This window comes from Pieris rapae, chromosome 13 (assembly GCF_905147795.1).
Source record: "Pieris rapae chromosome 13, ilPieRapa1.1, whole genome shotgun sequence".
In the NCBI taxonomy this organism is placed as follows: domain Eukaryota; kingdom Metazoa; phylum Arthropoda; class Insecta; order Lepidoptera; family Pieridae; genus Pieris; species Pieris rapae.
Genome location: NC_059521.1, coordinates 253,653 through 273,244, shown reverse-complemented (window position 1 = coordinate 273,244; position 19,592 = coordinate 253,653). Strand labels below are relative to the sequence as shown.

General features: G+C 35.9%; 2 protein-coding genes across 2 annotated transcripts in view; both read right to left on the bottom strand.

Moving 5' to 3' along the window:
- Positions 1–6,437: 6,437 nt before the first annotated feature.
- LOC111003492 (alanine aminotransferase 1) lies at positions 6,438–16,612 on the bottom strand. Its single transcript, XM_022274019.2, has 12 exons — positions 16,425–16,612; positions 15,842–16,085; positions 14,071–14,160; positions 13,807–13,901; positions 10,063–10,253; positions 9,716–9,918; positions 9,332–9,460; positions 9,192–9,257; positions 8,970–9,110; positions 8,333–8,476; positions 8,129–8,243; positions 6,438–7,318 (listed from the first exon to the last, which is right to left on the bottom strand). Exons 2-12 carry the CDS (start codon positions 16,082–16,084, stop codon positions 7,170–7,172), a joined length of 1,566 nt encoding a protein of 521 aa, XP_022129711.2. The 5' UTR covers position 16,085; positions 16,425–16,612; the 3' UTR covers positions 6,438–7,169.
- A 537-nt stretch (positions 16,613–17,149) lies between these two features.
- The window catches only part of LOC111003441 (low-density lipoprotein receptor-related protein 2), an 87,225-nt gene continuing 84,782 nt past the window's right edge, over positions 17,150–19,592 (bottom strand). Inside the window, exons 24-27 of the mRNA XM_022273953.2 lie at positions 19,384–19,545; positions 19,058–19,307; positions 18,341–18,558; positions 17,150–18,233 (exon numbers count right to left, since the gene is read on the bottom strand). Coding sequence (XP_022129645.2) covers positions 18,061–18,233; positions 18,341–18,558; positions 19,058–19,307; positions 19,384–19,545 — 803 coding nt within the window. The 3' untranslated portion in view covers positions 17,150–18,060. The remainder of the gene's footprint in view (positions 18,234–18,340; positions 18,559–19,057; positions 19,308–19,383; positions 19,546–19,592) is intronic.

Genomic DNA, 19,592 nt, shown 5'->3' with positions numbered 1-19,592 from the left:
TGGCCAATCTTGGAGCAGGATTTATGCCGGCTCCTGGGAGAAAGCTCTACGCCCGTATTAGCTCCTAAAGCCATTAAATTAAATAGTTACATTAGAGAAAAGACAAGGGATTTAGTCCCAACACAGGCTTGTACCACTTGCTTATTGAACCACGTGAACGAAACACGAATTGTTTATGCAACATGACGGTTAACATATTTAGGTAGTAAAACATGAGAAATTATAATACATACCTTATTTTTATTTTAACTTGTTACAGAAGGACAGTAGGCTCTGATGTAAAATTATATTGTCCACCGCCCATGGACACTCTCATTGCCAATTGGCGCACGAGTTGCCCGACAAATCGGAATTCATATGCTCTTTTCTTGAAGAACGGTAGGCTTGCTAGCGGTAGGTTGGTATAGTGATAGAAAAACAAAATTGACAAAATCTTCCTCATACTAGGAGGCAAACATACAAGAATGCAAGACTGTTGATTTTCGTAAAAAAAATACAAATTGCATTAAGTGTATTTTTGTGTTCACACATTAAAACACATTCTAAGATGTGTGAATATGCATAGTAAATAAAACAGCATAAAGAAGTTATGATAATATCTGCGTCAACCTTTCAATGCGCTCATTAATTATTAATTCATAATGACAATTAAATTTTCCAATTTGATTTTGTTTAATATTCCAATGATCGTTCGTGTCTGTAAAGCAATTGAATTATTAATTAACGCTTTAAAAACATCTAAAAACTATCTGGTGTTCTCTAACTTTGCAGACACTGCTCATTGAAGATCATTGGAGTTTATCTTCATGAAAGTGTAGTCGACGAGCTTTGGTTCGTCCAATAAGAGTTGATTGTCGACCGTTGAAATTATACAGAAGTAGGTCAACGCTTAAATCGCTCATCGGCTTAATAAAGTATGTATTCGCAGGGCAGACTCGGGCCACGCTAATGTATTTACGAGATTTTTATATTTGCCCGAGCCGCCCCCATTTATTACTCTCGGCTTCGAAAATATGCCCTTTACGACTTCGTAATCCCTCATTACCTTTTATGGCCGTTACTGTGCTTAATGCTCTTTACACTGGATATTATAACCCTAATATTTTTCCCGCCACCTTGCTTGACAACCCTACTAAGGTGCTGGGCTCCTTTGCTATTTTAATTAATAAAAAGATACCTTCCACGCTCCTTACATCTTTCTAGTACTCTCTTTAACAATATCTATTAAATAATTAATTGGTATTCAATAGTCATGCTATTATGTTCCATAATTATCAAACCTAAACTAAACTAAGTTAACAGGTAGATAGGAAACTAAATGGTTCGAATATAGAACAAAGTTTTTGGTTAATTTAAACGATGTTCGAAAACTTGATCACACTGAATTGATGTTTTGGTAAAAGGGAGAACTCTAAAAGAAACTTGTCACGGCTGCTACCGACAGTCGTCAGCTATGCCGAATCCGAAACAACAGACGCGAAGCGAGCGTGTTGTGAGCTTAGCAAATATCTGCACTGCGGATGTGTATAGAACATACATTGATGGATTTAGCTCTGAAAATTCATCCAATTTTATTAATATCATTGCTTCGTAGAATCACTTTTGACCTGGATATTTTTCTAGTGTTTTTAGTATTAACAAACTAATTTCATATTTTGATTAACCTCTGTATAGCAGATGTTTATTGATTTGTGTTTATTGTACTACTCATTATATACCTTCTAAAACGTATTTCGTAAATACGAAGCGATTCAGTTAATAATATTAATAACTATTTCCAATTGTACTGTGTTCGTTAAGTTAAACTTGGAAAAGTAGGATCAGATTCTAGGAAAATTAAAGATTTTTTCAATAGACAATTAATGATAAACTTAGGCAGAAATATAAGGTTGTTGATTTAAGTAATGAAGTAAACGCCTCAAATAAGGGGAGAAGTTGCAAAGTCGGAACCTGAACGTGATAACTTTGACTTTGCTGCGAGTTTAATTCCGCAATTTTAAATGGAGAATGAAAAATTATTATGAATTAAAGGAACACAAAGTTTTGAACAAAAGGCTGTGTATTGTGTGATAACAATGTTGTCGCCGACGGCAGACGCAAACACACTGATAAATCTTCGCAGAGATGTGCCCCTCCCCCCACCGCGCCGGATGTCTTCGGGAATCTCTGCCTTTATTGTTTGCCACATGAGTAATGTGATGAGCTTGAAATGAACAAGCAGAGAAAAACACAAAGCGCTCCGTAGACTCCTATACGCTTTGCCTACAGGATTTGCTCACTATTTATATCAATAGGACTGAATTCCAGCGCATTGTAGGCAAATATATAGCGGTAAGCAATTATAATACCATTTTTGCAACATATAGCATAGGTATATCAAAATTATATATTAGTCTATACAGAGACAAAAGTCTTAGTCATAGCTTTTTCATAAAAAACTAAGTCAGGCTAATTGTACCGTGTTGACTTAAGAAAGTAGACATTCTTCTGTCTATTCTCTTTACTGAGTAAACTCGATTAATAACTCGAGTGTAATTGTACTGATTTAGTAATTATGAATAAGGGGGTAGTTAACACTGTTAAAGAAATTGCTTTTAGCAGTAGGGCCGCACATTTTTAATTTAATTTTTCTCCTGATTCTTGTTATCAATAGATAGTGAAGAATAAAGTGATTTTAATTTAACGAAATATACTTTGTTAAGTATTATATTACACATCAGAAATCATAAGGAACCCTAACGATCTTGACGCACCCACGCAACGGTCTTACATAGTAATAATCCCTCTTCGAAGTGAAATAAAAGGAATAAATTTATAGCCCAAGACCTCAGAAAGGACACGCCGTACGTTTAATCTCGGACCTCCCGACACAGGCCTCCCTCTTGCCCTCCCAGGGAGCGGAGACACTCCCGAGAATGTACTAAAGAGAACCACAAGTTTATTAAATATCCAAACAGGCTTCGCGGTTTATCTATCAAATTGGAAATAGAGAAAAAATAATAATATATCTTTAGCTATAAAATTAAGGGACTGCCGTTTACGACTTGACGGATACGTTTCTGCATCATTTTAGGATAAATGAGCTAAACTAGCATTCCCTTCTAGAATAAAGCTTTTTGTGTTTATTATCTAAGATTGAACTCAGAACTATTATATAAAGCTAAATAGAAATATATTAAATAGAGCGATGCAGGGAGAATTTGCCCCGTACAAATGGTGCGACGATAATCGTAAATTATAGTATAGCATACTGCGAAGGCTTTTGATCGCCCAAGCTCATTTCACTCACTAGCTTTTGAAACTGCCGCTCTTCGGACTCTTCATATACTGACAAAAGCCTTTCCTTCCAATACCTCTAAAAATGTGAAATAGTTCTTGACGCTTTTTCAAATTTTATTCTATAACTAGCGAACCGCCCCGGCTTCGCACGGGTGCAATGCTGATACTAAATACACTACAGAAAATCTGTGAACGTTGTATATAAAAATGTGGGTTATCCATAAGAGATAGACATATACCATCACGGACTTTTCTGTAGACCTTTTCAATGTGTACAATACTTAGTGCATTATTTTAATAAAACTCGTAGGGTTCAGCCTGCGTTTGCAATGTAAGCGGAAAAAATGTAATTATTTACGACATCACAATAGAAACCTCAAAACTAACAGTACTTCTCCATTAATTGAAAAGGTCTACAGAAAAGTCCATGATGGTATATTATGTCTATCTCGGATAACCCACAATAACTTTTTTTTGTCATTTACTTTTTACGACAAATAATGGCTAATTTTCGAAGCTATTTTAACCAATACAGCATTAATCCTTAACCAAGAAGATAAACGAAGATACTCGAAAATAAACGAAAATAAACGAAGATAAACGAAAATACACGAAAATAAACGAAAGTAAAAGAAAATACACGAAAATAAACGAAGATAAATGAAAATTAACGAAGGTAAACGAAGGTAAACCAAATTACACGAAAATACACGGAAATAAACTAAAATACACGAAAATAAACGAAAATAACCGAAGATAAACGAAAATACACGAAAATAAACGAAGGTAAATGAAGATACTCGAAAGTAATCGAAAAATGAAGATAAACGAAAATAAACGACAGTAAACGAAAATACACGTAAATAAACGAAAGTAAACGAAAATTAACGAAGGTAAACGAAAATACACGAAAATAAACGAAGGGAAACGAAGATACTCGAAAGTAATCGAAAAATGAAGATAAACGAAAATAAACGAAAGTAAACGAAAATACACGAAGATACTCGAAAATAAACGAATATACTCGAAAGTAATCGAAAAATAAAGATAAACGAAAATACATATTTAATGGATGTTATTATACATATAAACCTTCCTCTTGAATCACTCTATCTATTTAAAAAAACCGCATTCGTTCCGTTACGTAATTTCAAAGATTTAAGCATACAAAGGGACATAGGGACAGAGAAAGCGACTTTGTTTTATACTATGTAGTGATTACTGCTGGCTTGCCATAATAATGGGACGTATAATTTATTTATTACCTATAAATCTATGTTTAATTCAAAATGTTCTCAACCTTATATCATTTCTCAAACACGAGCAAAATAAAGAAAAGTTATTATTGTGTTTAGTTTGAAACCAAAATATAATAAATGTAAAAGTTCGTGCAACACATTGTAGTAACGATTGAGGTGCTCCATGTTATTGGCGCATCACTGGGTCGGTCCGGGCGGCGAGGCGCAAAGAAAATTGCTATTCTATCGATAGACTCGCGGTTTTCCTAGTATACCGAAAATGAAACTTAGGGCTGTCAAACATTTGCCTAAACAATACCATTATTTTCTCTTACTAGTTACAATAAGGAAACTGTACCTACCACAAATATATAACTGTTTTAGAACCCCTAAAGCCCTACAAGCATATAACTCGGCAATCGATATAAAGTTCTCCTATGAGTTCGAGGTGAAAAGTAAATGAGAAAATATTCTAAGTTGACAGTTTTCAGAGAGACATCGTGGTCTAACGTAGTAGATTCAAATAAAATCATTGCACTTGTTTTTTTAATACTTGCCTGTGCTAACCTTACTTTTCTAGCTGGTGTTTTAAAACCTTTTTCTGAGCTATTGCCCTTGGTATAAATTGTGTGCAAACAGCGTCGCTCGCAATCAGACAACTTCGTAGCAAGAGAATCCCCCAGAGGGAGGCACAAAGGCGAGAAATGACAACCCTAGCCCCGTTCGGAATAGCTTCCTTATGCACGGTACTTCACTAAGCGGTTTCCTATTCATGACCGTTCCAATATAACTCATAACAATCTGTTAAACCCCGAATACAATACTTGTAATACTTTCTATTCTTTTGGCTCAGGGCAGATGTTTCCATTGTTTCATTCAGGCCTAATAAGGGTTGGTTTTGATTTCCTATGTGCAGTTATGTCTATACGCTTTTGAGACTCCATGCGGGTGACCCAAAGTCTAAAATCAACATGCAACTGACATGTTCTATCAAAGGATTTTTAATAATATTTCAAATCTTTTAAGCGATAGAAATAAAATATGTATATTTAACGGAATTAATCTGGCTTGTATCATCAAACTGTTTAAGATTTTGAATGCAATTGCATTTATTCCTTAGGTTTTAGGTATCGGCCTAATGTAGTTTTTGTTTTAAAATAATTATATACTTGTTATTTATATGACAATTTATAATATACGTCGAATTAAAATCAGGATAAAGAATTTCTAAGCCCAATAATATAAATTCGTAAATTTTAGGTATACCTACGTAAACATTTACTCCATCTAGTACTAAAGTGCAGAACTATAATTCGCTTTTCAAGAAGAAAACGTTTATTAACAATATCAACCTTTAAACCAACCACGAAAGAATTATGTAAAAATGTTATTTAATAAATGCTTTCTAGGTAGTAGCTGCAGGTCTTGCGTTCAGAGGTAGTCATCAACATAAAGAAAAAAAGCGGTGATACATCAAAAGAAAACGCTCTACATTCGAATAACTCCGTATATATTTCTATCCAGTTTTATATGCTATGTAAACATGGCACATATGCCAATATTATATTGGAGGTATTTTTGGCTATATCTGCTAGTAAGCGTTCAGTCTTCCACCTAGATTGACAGTCCCTCATAATGTGTGCTGCTATGCCCTCTGAGGAGAACGCTTTCGGCGATCAGTATCATTATAATTCCTACTTTGAAACATGTAAAACCTCGCTATTTTACAAAATAAAAGATAATTTTGCTAGTTCTGTACTTATATACTAGATGGCGTTGTGATGCTATTTAGATACTTTTTTTTATTTTTACAATTCTTTTGACTAGTCCTGGGTATGGCCCTATGTGTACTATATATATATATATATATATAGGTTATAGGACAATAAGTCAAGTCAGTCAGTCAAATAAAAGAAACCCTTGTAATATATATTTATTAACAGTATAACAATCTCATCGGTAGCGCTGTAGCGGAATGTCATCTCTCCATGTGGAAAACAACGAAAATCCATGGTGTAAAATGCATAATTTTGGCTTAATTTTATTTAAACAATTAGGAACTTTCTATGGCTATTGAATAAATAGACAAAGCTGTAACGAAGCTTTAAATTTCAGTCTCGCTGGTCACTTTTAGACGTATTCGTACGGAATACATTCTTGCATCTCTCGAGCCTTAGGCCTCCTTAAAATTTATTTGTCTATCTATTCAAATGTCTATCTATTTGTGCTTCACAATTCAGAGATAATGGCAGACTGGATATCTTTATAGAAACCCCGATCGTACATTTCGGAACTTACTAAAACTACCAATCGTCAAAAAGTCAAGCGAGTGAATGAATTTCAAACAATAAAATATTAAAAGTAATAAATACAAGCAGATGATTAAAAACATTAATATCACCCTTTCGGTTATCACAAAATATCAGCGAACACAACTTAATTTAACTATATTCCATCGATAAGCACTCCTTCAGCAATATTTATATCTCATATGTTTTGACATATATGTCTTAGTTGTACACATCGATAGCTGATGGCGCTTCGAGGAGTCCTTGAAATCGACAGGTTTGCAAGTTTACTCAGAAATACCCTAATAGATACGTTAAGCAGGTGAAGTCATTATAAATAACACAATCGACACGGGCTAGGAACCTACGAGTACTGTTTGGTGAACTTCTCGTGGAAGGTTCTGAAGATGTCCAGCATCTCCTGGAGGAGAGCGGGCTGCGGGAGGATCGTGGTTCTGAAGTGGTAGGTGCCCGGTTTCTGGCCGAAGCCCGTGCCTGGCACTATGCAGATACCTGGAAGATTGTGAAACCGTTAGGAACTCTTGTCCATATTAAACATTCAAACTAATATAGTTTTATGGGAAAAAATCTAGGAAATTTTTATCACGATACACTGTTAAACTGTTTATCACGGTTTTTGTATGCATTGGTATGAGATTCACAATGAATAGTTTTGTTTATATATTATTAACTAGCTGTATCCAGCTACCCTTCACTTTGGCTTGTTGGCTATGGCATTTTGACTGAATGGTTTAAAAATGAGAAACCAAACAAAGAATACATTTCAATATATATCTGTAAATTTAATTTTGATATATATGTAAATCCACAAATATAACAAAAATTATTAAACTTATAGTTAAACTTGTGGATATACAATATTCTTTGCTTTGCCCTCTGCCTGCGTCGATAAAAAGCCTATCTGCTTTTCCGATTCGGGAACACGCAACATATTTATTTTTTTGTAAAAAAACAATGCAATTGGGAACGAATATTGCTTGTCATGTGTCTCCGCCATTACTATTACTTGCTTTCGGCAGATGGCGCGGCCCCAGGTACAGCTGATCGTTAAATAAACATTTTTTTCGCGGTCGCGGATATGTCACTGACCCAAAAAGATAGATAAAAACCAATCCTTGATGCAGATTATATAATATTCCAATTTTGAGCTCGATCGATTATATTCACAAGTGGTTATATACAACTGAACTCGCATTTTAATTTCACTTAAATCAAGACGGTCAAGTCAACCAAGATTTTTGTGAGACAAAGTCTATTTGGAGCCAAAAAAATATACAGCGAATGCAATACAGGAATACGCACCGGTGTTCTCCAACAACTGGAAGGCGTAGAACACGTCGGGGGCTTTGCCGGCCTTCTTCGCCGCTTCGATGGCTTTTGGGGGCAGCGTGATTTGGGGGAACGCGTACATGGCACCCTGCAATACAAATATTTTAAACTGCTGCATTGGACTGGCCGAAAACAGTGAAAAAGTCACAAATACTTTAAAATAACATTGAGTAATACCTGAACAATGTTACACTTGAAGCCTTCCATCTGATTGAAGGTTTCTGCGATCATCTTGGCTCTCTTGTTGAGGGAATCCAACACCTGCGTCTTCTCCTTGATCCAGAGGTCGTACGAAGGCTCACCCGGCGCCGGGGGTTTGGCCTGAAGTGGCATTCAAATATACTTGCTGGTAAAAGTAATTTAGATAAAAAAGCCGACATCAAATTCCTGTTAACATTTATAATACTATCACACCAATAATATTAATTTTAACAATATTTTTCGAAATCACTCCATCCAAGATTTTTTTTTAATTTTTTATGGCAAAAATAAAACAATTGTATTTAGACAAATAATTATAAAATAAGAATTATACGCCATAAGTTATTAAACAAATATTAATAAAAGTTACAGTATACTTCTTATTACATGTTTCCAAAAGACCAATTCAGCATTTTTGGAGTTTTGCAATTAAATAAATTTATCCTTTATTTGCCTTTCCAGTGTTTCAACAATTAGTGTGGCTATACTAAAATAGCATACGAATTGTTCATTACTATTATTTATAATCAAAGACAGAAGATGTGCGCTTTGCCACTTGTCATAAATGGTAAATAAATCCTGTTTGAATGTTGCCAACGCCTTAAATACAAACCACACAGTCGACGGCGCTCTGCCCCAAGGAACTCGGGCACAGCATGGCGGAAATGGCTTTGAAGAGGTTGGCCTGCACTTGCGGGTCGAGGTTCACCAGCTCCATCCATCCACCCCGGAGACCACACTCGCCCATGTAGCCCTGAAGCATGTCACAGTTAAAAATTCATAAGCAATGCGTCGGTTCACAAAAATTCCAGCCAGAAATTAAATTCACTATTACCTTACTGACAGACATGAACGAAGCTAGCTCCATCTTGTTGTAAGGTTCACCCATTTCCATCATCACCTGGTAAAGAATATTCGAGTTATTGAATAATTTAAATAAGAGTTTAAGCGGCCATGGCCATCAGTCTAACTCACCTTCTTGAAGGAGAAGAACTTGCTGCCCTCGGCGTAGACGTTGTCCTGGTAGACCTCGTCGGCGAATATGAAGAGGTTGTGCGCGTGCGCGAACTTCACTATTGACTCGATATTTTCTCTAGTCAGCACCTGCAATTTTTTTTAAACAAAACATATAGGTAATATGTGACTAGTTGTCTACCATCTTTTTGACGTTTCTATTCATTAACTGTGGAAATTATATAACTAAGTAAATTCGTTGACTGATCAAAAAATAAATTATAACATTTAAATGAATCGACATATTTTAAATAATTAATAAAAATACACAACAAATGAACCGTGATAACATACATATACGATATGATCAAAGCATTTTTTTAAAGGAATTGAATGGGTACACACCTGACCGGTGGGATTTCCGGGGTTTATGACAACTATGGCCCGAACATTATTCTTCTCCTGCCCTCCGGCGTACGACCGTTCCAGTTCCTCGGTGCTGAGGCCCCACTGGCGTTCTTCGTCCAGGTAGTACCCGACTAGTTCCAGTCCGTATTCGGCCAGAGACGCCGAGTACAGCGGGTATTGAGGGATGGGAATCATCACGGCTAAGGAAATATTAATTATCATATATATTAGGCTCGACGCGTTACTTCGAAAAAGGTCTCTCTTTGTAAATCCTCAGGCACTGGCTAACATAACTATATGTATACACTATACAGGGTAGGTAAAGCTAATAACTAGTTTCTCACCTGAGCTCTTGCCATTGATTTTATTGACGAGGAGTTGAAGGCAATTCTTTATCCCATTAGAGGCGCCGCCCACCAGTACCACGTTGTTCCAGTCTGAGGGAAACCCATCTCGTTTCTGGATGTACTCCGCCACGTGGCGTCGGATCATTTCGATACCATAAGACACCGTGTACGCACCCACCGAACCACCCCTGGGACATAATTATCATAGTTTATGATTCTTAAATTATTTCAATAGACTTCAATCGTACCAATAGTTATCTAAACGTATGTTGTGGCAGTCCATCGCTTACCACGACTGTCGAAAACCAATTGAAATGTCAAGTTATTTAGGTAATTCAATAATAATAAATACATAGCAGATCTATTTGAACTGTTAAGTTATAAATTCCATATAATTTCTTGGCCCCAAACGACTCAACAAAATATTTTTTAGAAAATTGTATAGGTAGTCAATAAATAAACAAATTTATCTGCTTACGACAAACGCAGACATTATTGCAAATATTGATGATATTTTATAATTCTTAAAACAATAAAAATAAATGCTTTAGTTAATAACGCAAGACGTTTTCTTTCGCTAAAATAATGCACAAATAATAGGTTAAAACAAAAAATAATATATAGGTTACTTTACTTATGTTTTGTAATATTTATCAAAAGAATGTCCGGTTCAAACTAGTTCTTTGGTTACGTCATATATTTCATAATAACTATTTACAATTTACTCCAGAAAGATTCGACCGATAAGTGACCCCTATAGAGATTGCACTTCATGACTTATAGTTATAGATATAGTTCTAAGTAGTAGTAATAGTTCTGTATAAAGATTGCGTGTATATATATTCTAGTGTGTCGCTACAGAGGTCACCGACTAATCAACTCGTTTCCTGCTGCATAATGTTTTCAAAGTATTATTACAATTAGTACGACATTTTTATACTCATAATAATACATAATCAGACTTTAGAATCACCTGACTCTAAAGTCTGATTATTGGTTTTATTATAAAATTAGTAATGCTGATAATTTTGTTTTTCTATTAACTGACTCTAGGCAAATTTACTGTAGATCATTCTGATAAACTGTTTATTTGATTCGTCTGTTTATGTGACACCTCTTTGAATTAATTACGAAATGGAGTATTATTGTGTATAATAATATTAAGTATCCGATTAATAATTTGATTATAAATTATAATTAAATTAATAACTTTTAAACGACGTATTGTGACTTGACCTTCATCGCGGCTACACTAATCGCAGATTGAGTTTCCTTCTTGTAATAAAATCTTTAAACTAACATTGTCGTTTCTTGATTAATGTAATTACCACGTTTCCCTAGTTAGGCGATCAGATTGGTATCCTTATGTGACTGAGATGTTTGATTTAATTTCAATTGACAAACTGTTATTGGCTAAGAGCTTAAACATAAAGCCTTTTAATACATTCCTTATTGGATATAATTATGTAATCCTATTTGTTATATTATATGAATTACGATAATTAATAAACTTATAAAAATAGACATTACATTAACCTCCATTAGCATCTCAAAACATAATGAATTAATCTACACTAATGTTTTCTGGAGTGGGAATTAACCAATCACCATTAATAATATTAATTGGTGATATTTTCTATAAAATGTTTTGTCCTCGTGTGCATAACTAAAATGTTATTATATTATTGCCATTTGTTGTAGCGTCGTAGTTATAGCAGCATGAATAGTGCAATGGCCCTATGGAAATTCATGAAAGGCAAACAATCAATAGCACGAACTAGAAAAAAGGCCTTGAGAAACTATATTGATTTTTGGGAGTATATAGTCAATAAGATATTTTATATAATAATTTGCTTGCAAACATAAAAAGAGGTCAGATCTTTCTTCTATACATAAAGTAACCATTTATTCTTTGACTCAAAACGGGACATTGGTTTAATTTAGGTTAAATATTATTATATAACACTTTATCAAAGTTATTTATTTAAAAAATTTAGCTGGCTTAAAAGTTACGAATCGCAAAATATAGATACCCACAGTGTTTAATTAGTTGATCAGAAGAATAAATTTGTTTTAATATAGCTAGTACGATTTCAAATAACTCTCGGCACGATTTTCTATATTCTGCAGTTCAAATTTTCGCGCGGTTTCTCATATCGGGACAATTTTGCATCCCACAGTTAGTTCATTTCGGGGACACTGAACTTATTTGTTGGAAAAAGAGACAGCCCCGTTACGTTATCTATACTATAAAGTTATCAGTGGCGTAGCTAGGGGGACAAGGGCCCTGGTGCATAGGGAAAGAATCGGGCCCTCCTCCCCCCCTCTTTCCGCGCAGTTTGAACTTATATTGGCCTTCAAAATTATTGATAAGAATAAGAATAGAAAACAGTAAGTGAACTTATCCCTAGTAGGCTAAATCCATACGTCGTCTCTATTAGAATCTCCAGGTGTTTAACAGAAGAAAAAGGGAATATATAAACAACGACGCACATGACAATATAAAATATTTTTTATACAGATGAGATTAATTAATGGAAAAAACGATTTTTAACAGAATTCCCCGCCCACTTCGAGCGGCACGTTGCCAACTGCAGATACAACTTCAGCCCTTAGTTATGACGATACCTATGGTTTTGATACTGGGGAACGTCTCTCAAAAACGGGATTGAAACCAAATACTTACTTAATAACGCCCAAATCTCAGTTTGTCCTAACTGCAAGACGCAAGAGTATTGCAGGCTTAAGTATTGTCTTGCTCAAGTCTTGCAGGCTTCAGTCTTGGTATTGGTCTTGCTACGATAAGGCGGTCTTGGTATTGATATTGGTCTTGCAAAAATGCAAGAACAAGACCAAGACCAAGACTGCAAGACCAAGACCGATTTTGGGCAACACTAGTGATAACGTCACTAACCGTATAAAGAACAGTAAAACAACCGTGCCACACTGTAAAATTAAATGAATCGCTCTGTAGTCAATACTGTAACAACTAACACTGTAACCATTGCTGCTGCGTACAGTATGAAAATCGGTGATGTCATCTAATTTTGACAGTTGAACACTTTTACTGGAAACATTGATGAATTTAGTGTATCGAACTGTAAACAGTCCAGTGTAACTGTTAAAATCTCAGTTTGGACAGGAAAATTCTCTGTTCCACTGTAAAATGAAGTGGGTACCCCGTTGTTTAAGCAGTTTACACTGCGATATTTACTGTTTCTTTTTTTCCGTGTAGTAGCTCATTGTTTTCAAAGCTGAGGTTTGAGGGCCCCCTGAGCTCCGGGGCCCTGGTGCATTGCACCACCTGGCCATATGATAGCTACGCCACTGAAAGTTATATACGTTTTTTTTTTTAATTTTTATTGTTTGAGAGTTTTTCATTACATGCACTGCCTTAATAGTGAAGAGTCGAATAATAAACGTGTGACGAATCCCTATTTGACTCCAGAATTACTGATGTAAAGGAAACGAATTCTAAAACTTGTTTCACATATTACTGTAAGATTTTTACTTCAGCGACAAATTTTTCAAGGTCGCATTATTGATTAACTTTGCGTCTCGCATTTGAAACGTTGACTTGGCATAAAACCAACAATAAAAAAACATTCCTAACTCACATTTTCATGATCTGGATATATTTTATTTTGCCACCATTGGAGACCATTGGGTTTTATTTAGTATAATCAACTCAAATATCTCATCAATCTCAGAAATGTTTAATAAGTCTCAACTTAATTTTACCCGCAAGCTTTGAGGATATCCTTGGCACGCTGCTTTACGTCATCGGGGAAGTTACCCTTCTCTATTATCTCTGGGTTCGCCACACATGATAGCACCTAGTAAATAATAAGGATTCAGATTCTAGTATAGCTTTAGCATAATTAACTCTAGAGCAACCAAAACTTTTTCCGAGAAAATCAATATTTTTTTTGGACTCAGGAGGCCCAACAATGCCTTAATAATTTTCACTTAAAAACTTTATAAATAATCACTTCAAAATATTACCTGTCTAATAAATGTGATCGGTTGCTGTCCCATCGCATGCGCATCTCCAATATTTGCCTTTATCACTTTTTTGAATGGTTTGTCGGCTCCCTATGGATAGGTTAGTTATATGACTGATTACGGCTGACTTTAAATCTACTTTTATTCTGTGTTTTTAAGATTTAGTTTGATTTAATAAATCTTGCGGTGCGAAATAGTGTAGTTGATGAAAAGCCATCTAAATAATTGTATATTTTACATGTAATGTATTCAAATGTATATGTTTTGTAAATGAGGATGAGGACGATCTAATTTTAGTGTATGTATAATGATCATAGTTAAACATTAGCATTTTAGTGCTAATTTGAAGGTCACACTCGTTACTCAACGCAACTAAACGTTCAACACGTAACTGTCGCTTATCAGACATCCATTACAATAACGATAACAGATCTGAAGAAATAGATTTAATAATCAATTTGTAAAGATTGCATAAATTTCCACAACTCCATTTACTCAAAGTGTTTTGGCCAGCGATACTGGGTTTAAACACTTTGTAAATTGTAATAGACTATATATATTGTGATTCCATAGCCCATTACATTTGACTAATGTTAGTTACTTTGTGGCACTTATTCAACAATATTAATGACTCTTACGTGTGTTTTACTGTTGTACAGGTTTAATCTACTTTATCTTTGTAATTTTATTGTTAACTGCTGATTATTTAACATCATAAAACATGATAAAATACCGTACATGTAGAATGCCTACTTAATGTTTATTATAATTGTGTAAGTTTTACAAACACCATTTTGCAGCAATCATTCAATTGACTCAAATGCTTATCTTGGATTGAGATGAGTGGAGTGTGAGATGAGAATGATAAGTAATTTTATTTGAAAATGTAGCAGTCTCATGGTTAGTATTCATAAAAAAAACAATCACTGTTATTGCACAGTTTTAAATAAATTTCTCTTTTGTCTACAATTTGACAAATATCTGTCAAATGAAAATCTTAGCTTTTTTTATTACAATAAAAAAGTGATATAGTATTTATAAAAAACTAAGTAAATCTCCAAGCTTACCTTATTGTATAATCACTTTACAGGTATAAAGTGTTTATAAATGTGATGGTTGTGATTATAAGTGATAAATTAGTATAATAGTTTTCCTTAGAAATAACCTTGTAGGCAATAATTAAAATTTTTACATTATATATTACATAAAAAGTTTATCTTACAAGACAAGACAATGTAAATATTTTGTTAGTGGGACAATTTTATATATATTTTTTTATACATAACACTAGGTGTAATATTAAGTATTTTACATAAGAAATAGGACATGATTAATTTGGACACAATATAAGTGACATTATAACAGGAAATACTGTACATTATATTTATGAATGAAAATAGGCAAAGCTTGCAATGTTTGCCAACATTTCCTTCAAATAAACCACTTATTTATAGCTTTGCAGTATCTTAAAATGGCTCTGTCAGGTAAAATTATAGAAAAGCAAGTGTTTTAATAACAGTTGCCAGTTGTCAGGTCTAATGAAAGAGTGAATGGTTTATTTCAAGGTTATTTACATATGTGCATATTATTAAGTCACATTAAATACAATAAACTGATGTTTACCTACAATTGAGTAAAAGTCTTGTTAAAATGTGTTGTCATAATTAACAATAATAAGGATTCATTTAGCTATGCTAGAAACTTTAATTGTATTCATTTATAACTTTATTTGCTTTTAAATTTTATTCAAGGAAATATTTTGAACATGTACCTTTTGCAATTCTTTTTCAATTTCGCCGGCGCGGGTTACTAAGGGTCCTCGAACCGCGTATTCTAACTTTACAATGTTGGGGTTTATGTTATCCATAGTAATTGCCTTTGAAGCCATGGTTCTAGTATTTGGGTATGTATTGCGGGAAAGTAGAATTGATAAATCTACCGATTGCGATCGTAATCCTTTGCTTGATAATCTGCAACTGGCAACCGCGCGACCTATCATCTTTGCTGATGACATGCTGTAATCAATGACACTCCTCTTAATACGTCACTATCACTAAAACTTCAATGAAAGCCACAAAATTGCCGCATAAAAACCATAAACAATTTAAACACTTGGATATAAGCACAATTAAGTTTAGATAACAGAAAACTAGATAAAACGAAATATTATTTAAACGTTGGGAACCGGCCGCGACATTTGACTAGACCCACATGAGAATCGATATTTCGTTCAACATTCACAAAGTTTTATTAAACAACTTATTTGTATATGTTACACTTGTGGAATAAGATGATTGTCTTTAATTTAATGCGTAGTGAAGAAAATATGGATTTGACCTTAAAATAAAGGTTACCTGATAGTTTATGTAATCCAAGACCAGACAGCGAAGTATGTAATTCTTATTCAATACCTAGAGGTTTACGGTGTTTTAGAAATTTGTATGAAGATGGAGCGGCTGCACTAATTTTAAACAATCTTAAACGTCTTACATATTACTAATCAGTTCTGTATTTAGTTTATTATTAATAATTCTAAAATCTAATTATATTTGTTGACATAATGAGATTGTCATAAATATGCCAAATTATGACAATAACATATTGCTACGGTTTTGTATTATACGATCTTCGACGAAGAAGTCAGATTAAAAAAAACACTATCAAAGCAAATTTTAGAAAATTATTTGTCTATATGTAATTTCAACATTATTCAAATGTTTTAAAGGATCATTATTTGTAATAATAAATTTTTCGTTGTATTTCCTGCCATCTATATTTATATGGTGCTAGCTATCTAACCTTCATAAAAGTATTGACTAAATTACCTTACTTGTAGTAGTATAGATGGCACTGATTAAGTTGTTAAGGCACATGACAGACACAATAGATTAAAATGCGTATTCTAGATGCGGATTGAAGATTCTAGGAAGAGCAAAATATAGTTATGAAAAGTTAAAGTTTTATCACGTAAACACAATGTTTTTACTTTTTAAATTTTCTTTGCCAAATTGTGAAATTATGATTTAAATCGTGTGTGAGAAGGATTTCTACATTAAATATATTGAATGAATAAAAAAAATAAAATTAATTGTCTTTTATTTCATTTTTACATTCGACTAAAGTCAATACTCTATACTAAAATTCTATATCATAATAATCCCAATACAAAAATATTTCATCTTCTTATGTATATTGACAGGTTTGTAACATTTACATTTGATAACTTCATTGGTGCGTCCCGCTAACGCTACCGACGCAGGATTGTGATGATTCTATTAAAACATTAATTCCTTAATATGTATTCGCACTCGTTTAAATAGAATAAAGAGCACATATATAATTTCCCGTTAAAACGTACATCACAACGTTGCATATTTACAATTCATTCTTTATAAAAATCGACATTTAACATAACAACAACAGAATACGTCACACGTCTTATGGCAACCCTCGACGATCCCACAAATCTTCTCTTCCATAGACATTAATAAAACACAACATATACTTTACATAGTCTTACAACGAAATAAATAAACTCTATCCTAATAGTTACGTCTTATTGTCCAACGAAAGAGGCCTTTCGGCCGGTCACTCCATGATATGATTGTTTCAGAGATGACGCGTAAGTACGGCCTCAGGAAGGAGAGCGACGGAAAGGGAGATAGAAACAGTAAATAAAATATATAGAAAGTGACAACAAAGGTATAGATAAGATTTATTCTGTCTGTCGACGGAAGTTACGTCGGAGCCGCACGAGGGGCCACTCGAAACTTAAACCTAATAAATTCATAGCGGAGTGGAGCCGCAGAATCCCGTGCGGCTTCGAAATTCGAGGTCAATAGACCGCATGAGTCAGTAGAGGACGAAGTGTGCGCGGCGGCGGGGCCTCCACGTGGTCAGCTTAATGACGAGAGCGCGCGCTGCGCTGGGCCCGGGCGGGGCCTCCGGGCGGGGCGGGCCGCGGGCGGGCGCCACCCGCGCCGGCCGCCGCTAGCAATCGCGGTCCTCGCGCACCAGCTGCTGCGTGTCCACGCCGGTGTCGGCCGCGGGGTCCAGGGCGCGGGGCCTCTTGCCGGGGCCCCCGCGAGTCTCGGTGGACGAGGGTGAGATGACCGCCGATACAACTTTTTCTTTCAGCTCCTCGGGTACTTCGTATATTCCGGCTGAGGAATGAAAACCTTTTTACCGGGGCGATGATTTTTATTGAGAAAAGTGAAAATTGTCTAATTGAAGCTAACTCTTTCAAAGCGCCTTTTACTGTAAAACTTACGCAACGGTTCCGGTTCGGGTAGAACCGATCTGGTGACGGCATCGTACATAGGGTTCGTGAAGTCCCTGCCCTTACGGGGCTCCAGAGAAAAGTCTGCGTGGGAAGAGGCGGGGCCCGCGGGGCCCGGAGTGGCCACGCCGCCTAACTCCACATTAGATCCTGGTCTGAATGACACGCTCTGAGACGAAGCCAAACTGCTCAGTCCGCTGACTTTGCCGCTGAAACATCAAGTTAATCATCAATAATCCGGATATAATGGAGAGACTGGGTCTACGGGTACCAAGTAGAAACCTGAGGCTTACGCCTAAGCTTTAGGATGTACTGCGCGCACATTCCAACTTGGTTAGCAAAGCGCCACTCACGCGAGCAATACAGATCATTAACAAAATTTCCATTGAGGTGGACCTATTTGTTTGTACGCTGGCTGAGTTCACAAGAGTTGCTTGCTATATTGTTAGTTATAAGATTTAGGAATTTTAGTTTAATTTTTTAATGTTTGTATGTAGGTTAGTTGGTGTGGGTAATATAATGGAATTCTATCGCATTAGTTGTAACTGTAAAGATAGGAAAATTTAATGGAAAATAAATAAATAAATAAAAGTTGCGCTCAAATAAATTGTAGATACGAGCCGCTTGTACTAGTGGTTTTGACTTCTTTCGTATCAAATGAGGCCTTTTATATTCAGTCCAAAGTAGTAACATGAATAAGTCACTCACAAGGGCCTCTTCCTCACGACGAACCAAGCCGCAGCACCGGCGACGGCCAACAGGATCACCAGCAGCAGCGGTACGAGTAACGCCGCTCCCGCCCTGGAGCTGCCACCCGACGCTCCCTCTCCGCGAGCGCATCGGGGTCCGTCGAGACCGGGGGGGCATGCGCATGAGACCGCACCGTCGTCACCTTCGATGCAAGTGCCTCCGTTCTCGCACGGACATGCCAGAGGCAGAGCGCGGGAAGGCTCCACGGCTGGAAAAGTGTTTGTTTTGTCGGTGAGCTGATTTCAATCGGCACCGAGAGCGGTGTGAGCGTGTCGGATCGTTACCTGCGTCGCAAGGCTGGTCTCCGGTGGCCCGTTTGGGCGCGTACTGCTGATCGGGGCAGGCGCAACGGTGTCCCGCGGGCACCGCCAAGCACAGGTGCGAGCACGGCGAACGCCCGCAGGCCGACCGAGCCAACGAGGTGTTGTAGCGGGAGGGGTGGTACACTGCGAGTCATCGTCACGTTTAGCATTTACGTTTGAGAATGTAAGCG

Excerpts from the sequence above, each read along its gene's own strand:
- LOC111003492 (XM_022274019.2), bottom strand. The coding sequence starts at position 16,084 with ATGTCATCAGCAAAGATGATAGGTCGCGCGGTTGCCAGTTGCAGATTA. Across the intron at positions 9,919-10,062 it reads AATCAATGGCAAGAGCTCAG|CCGTGATGATTCCCATCCCT; the intron begins GTGAGAAACTAG and ends ATATTTCCTTAG. Across the intron at positions 8,244-8,332 it reads TCAAGTGTAACATTGTTCAG|GGTGCCATGTACGCGTTCCC; the intron begins GTATTACTCAAT and ends TTTGTATTGCAG.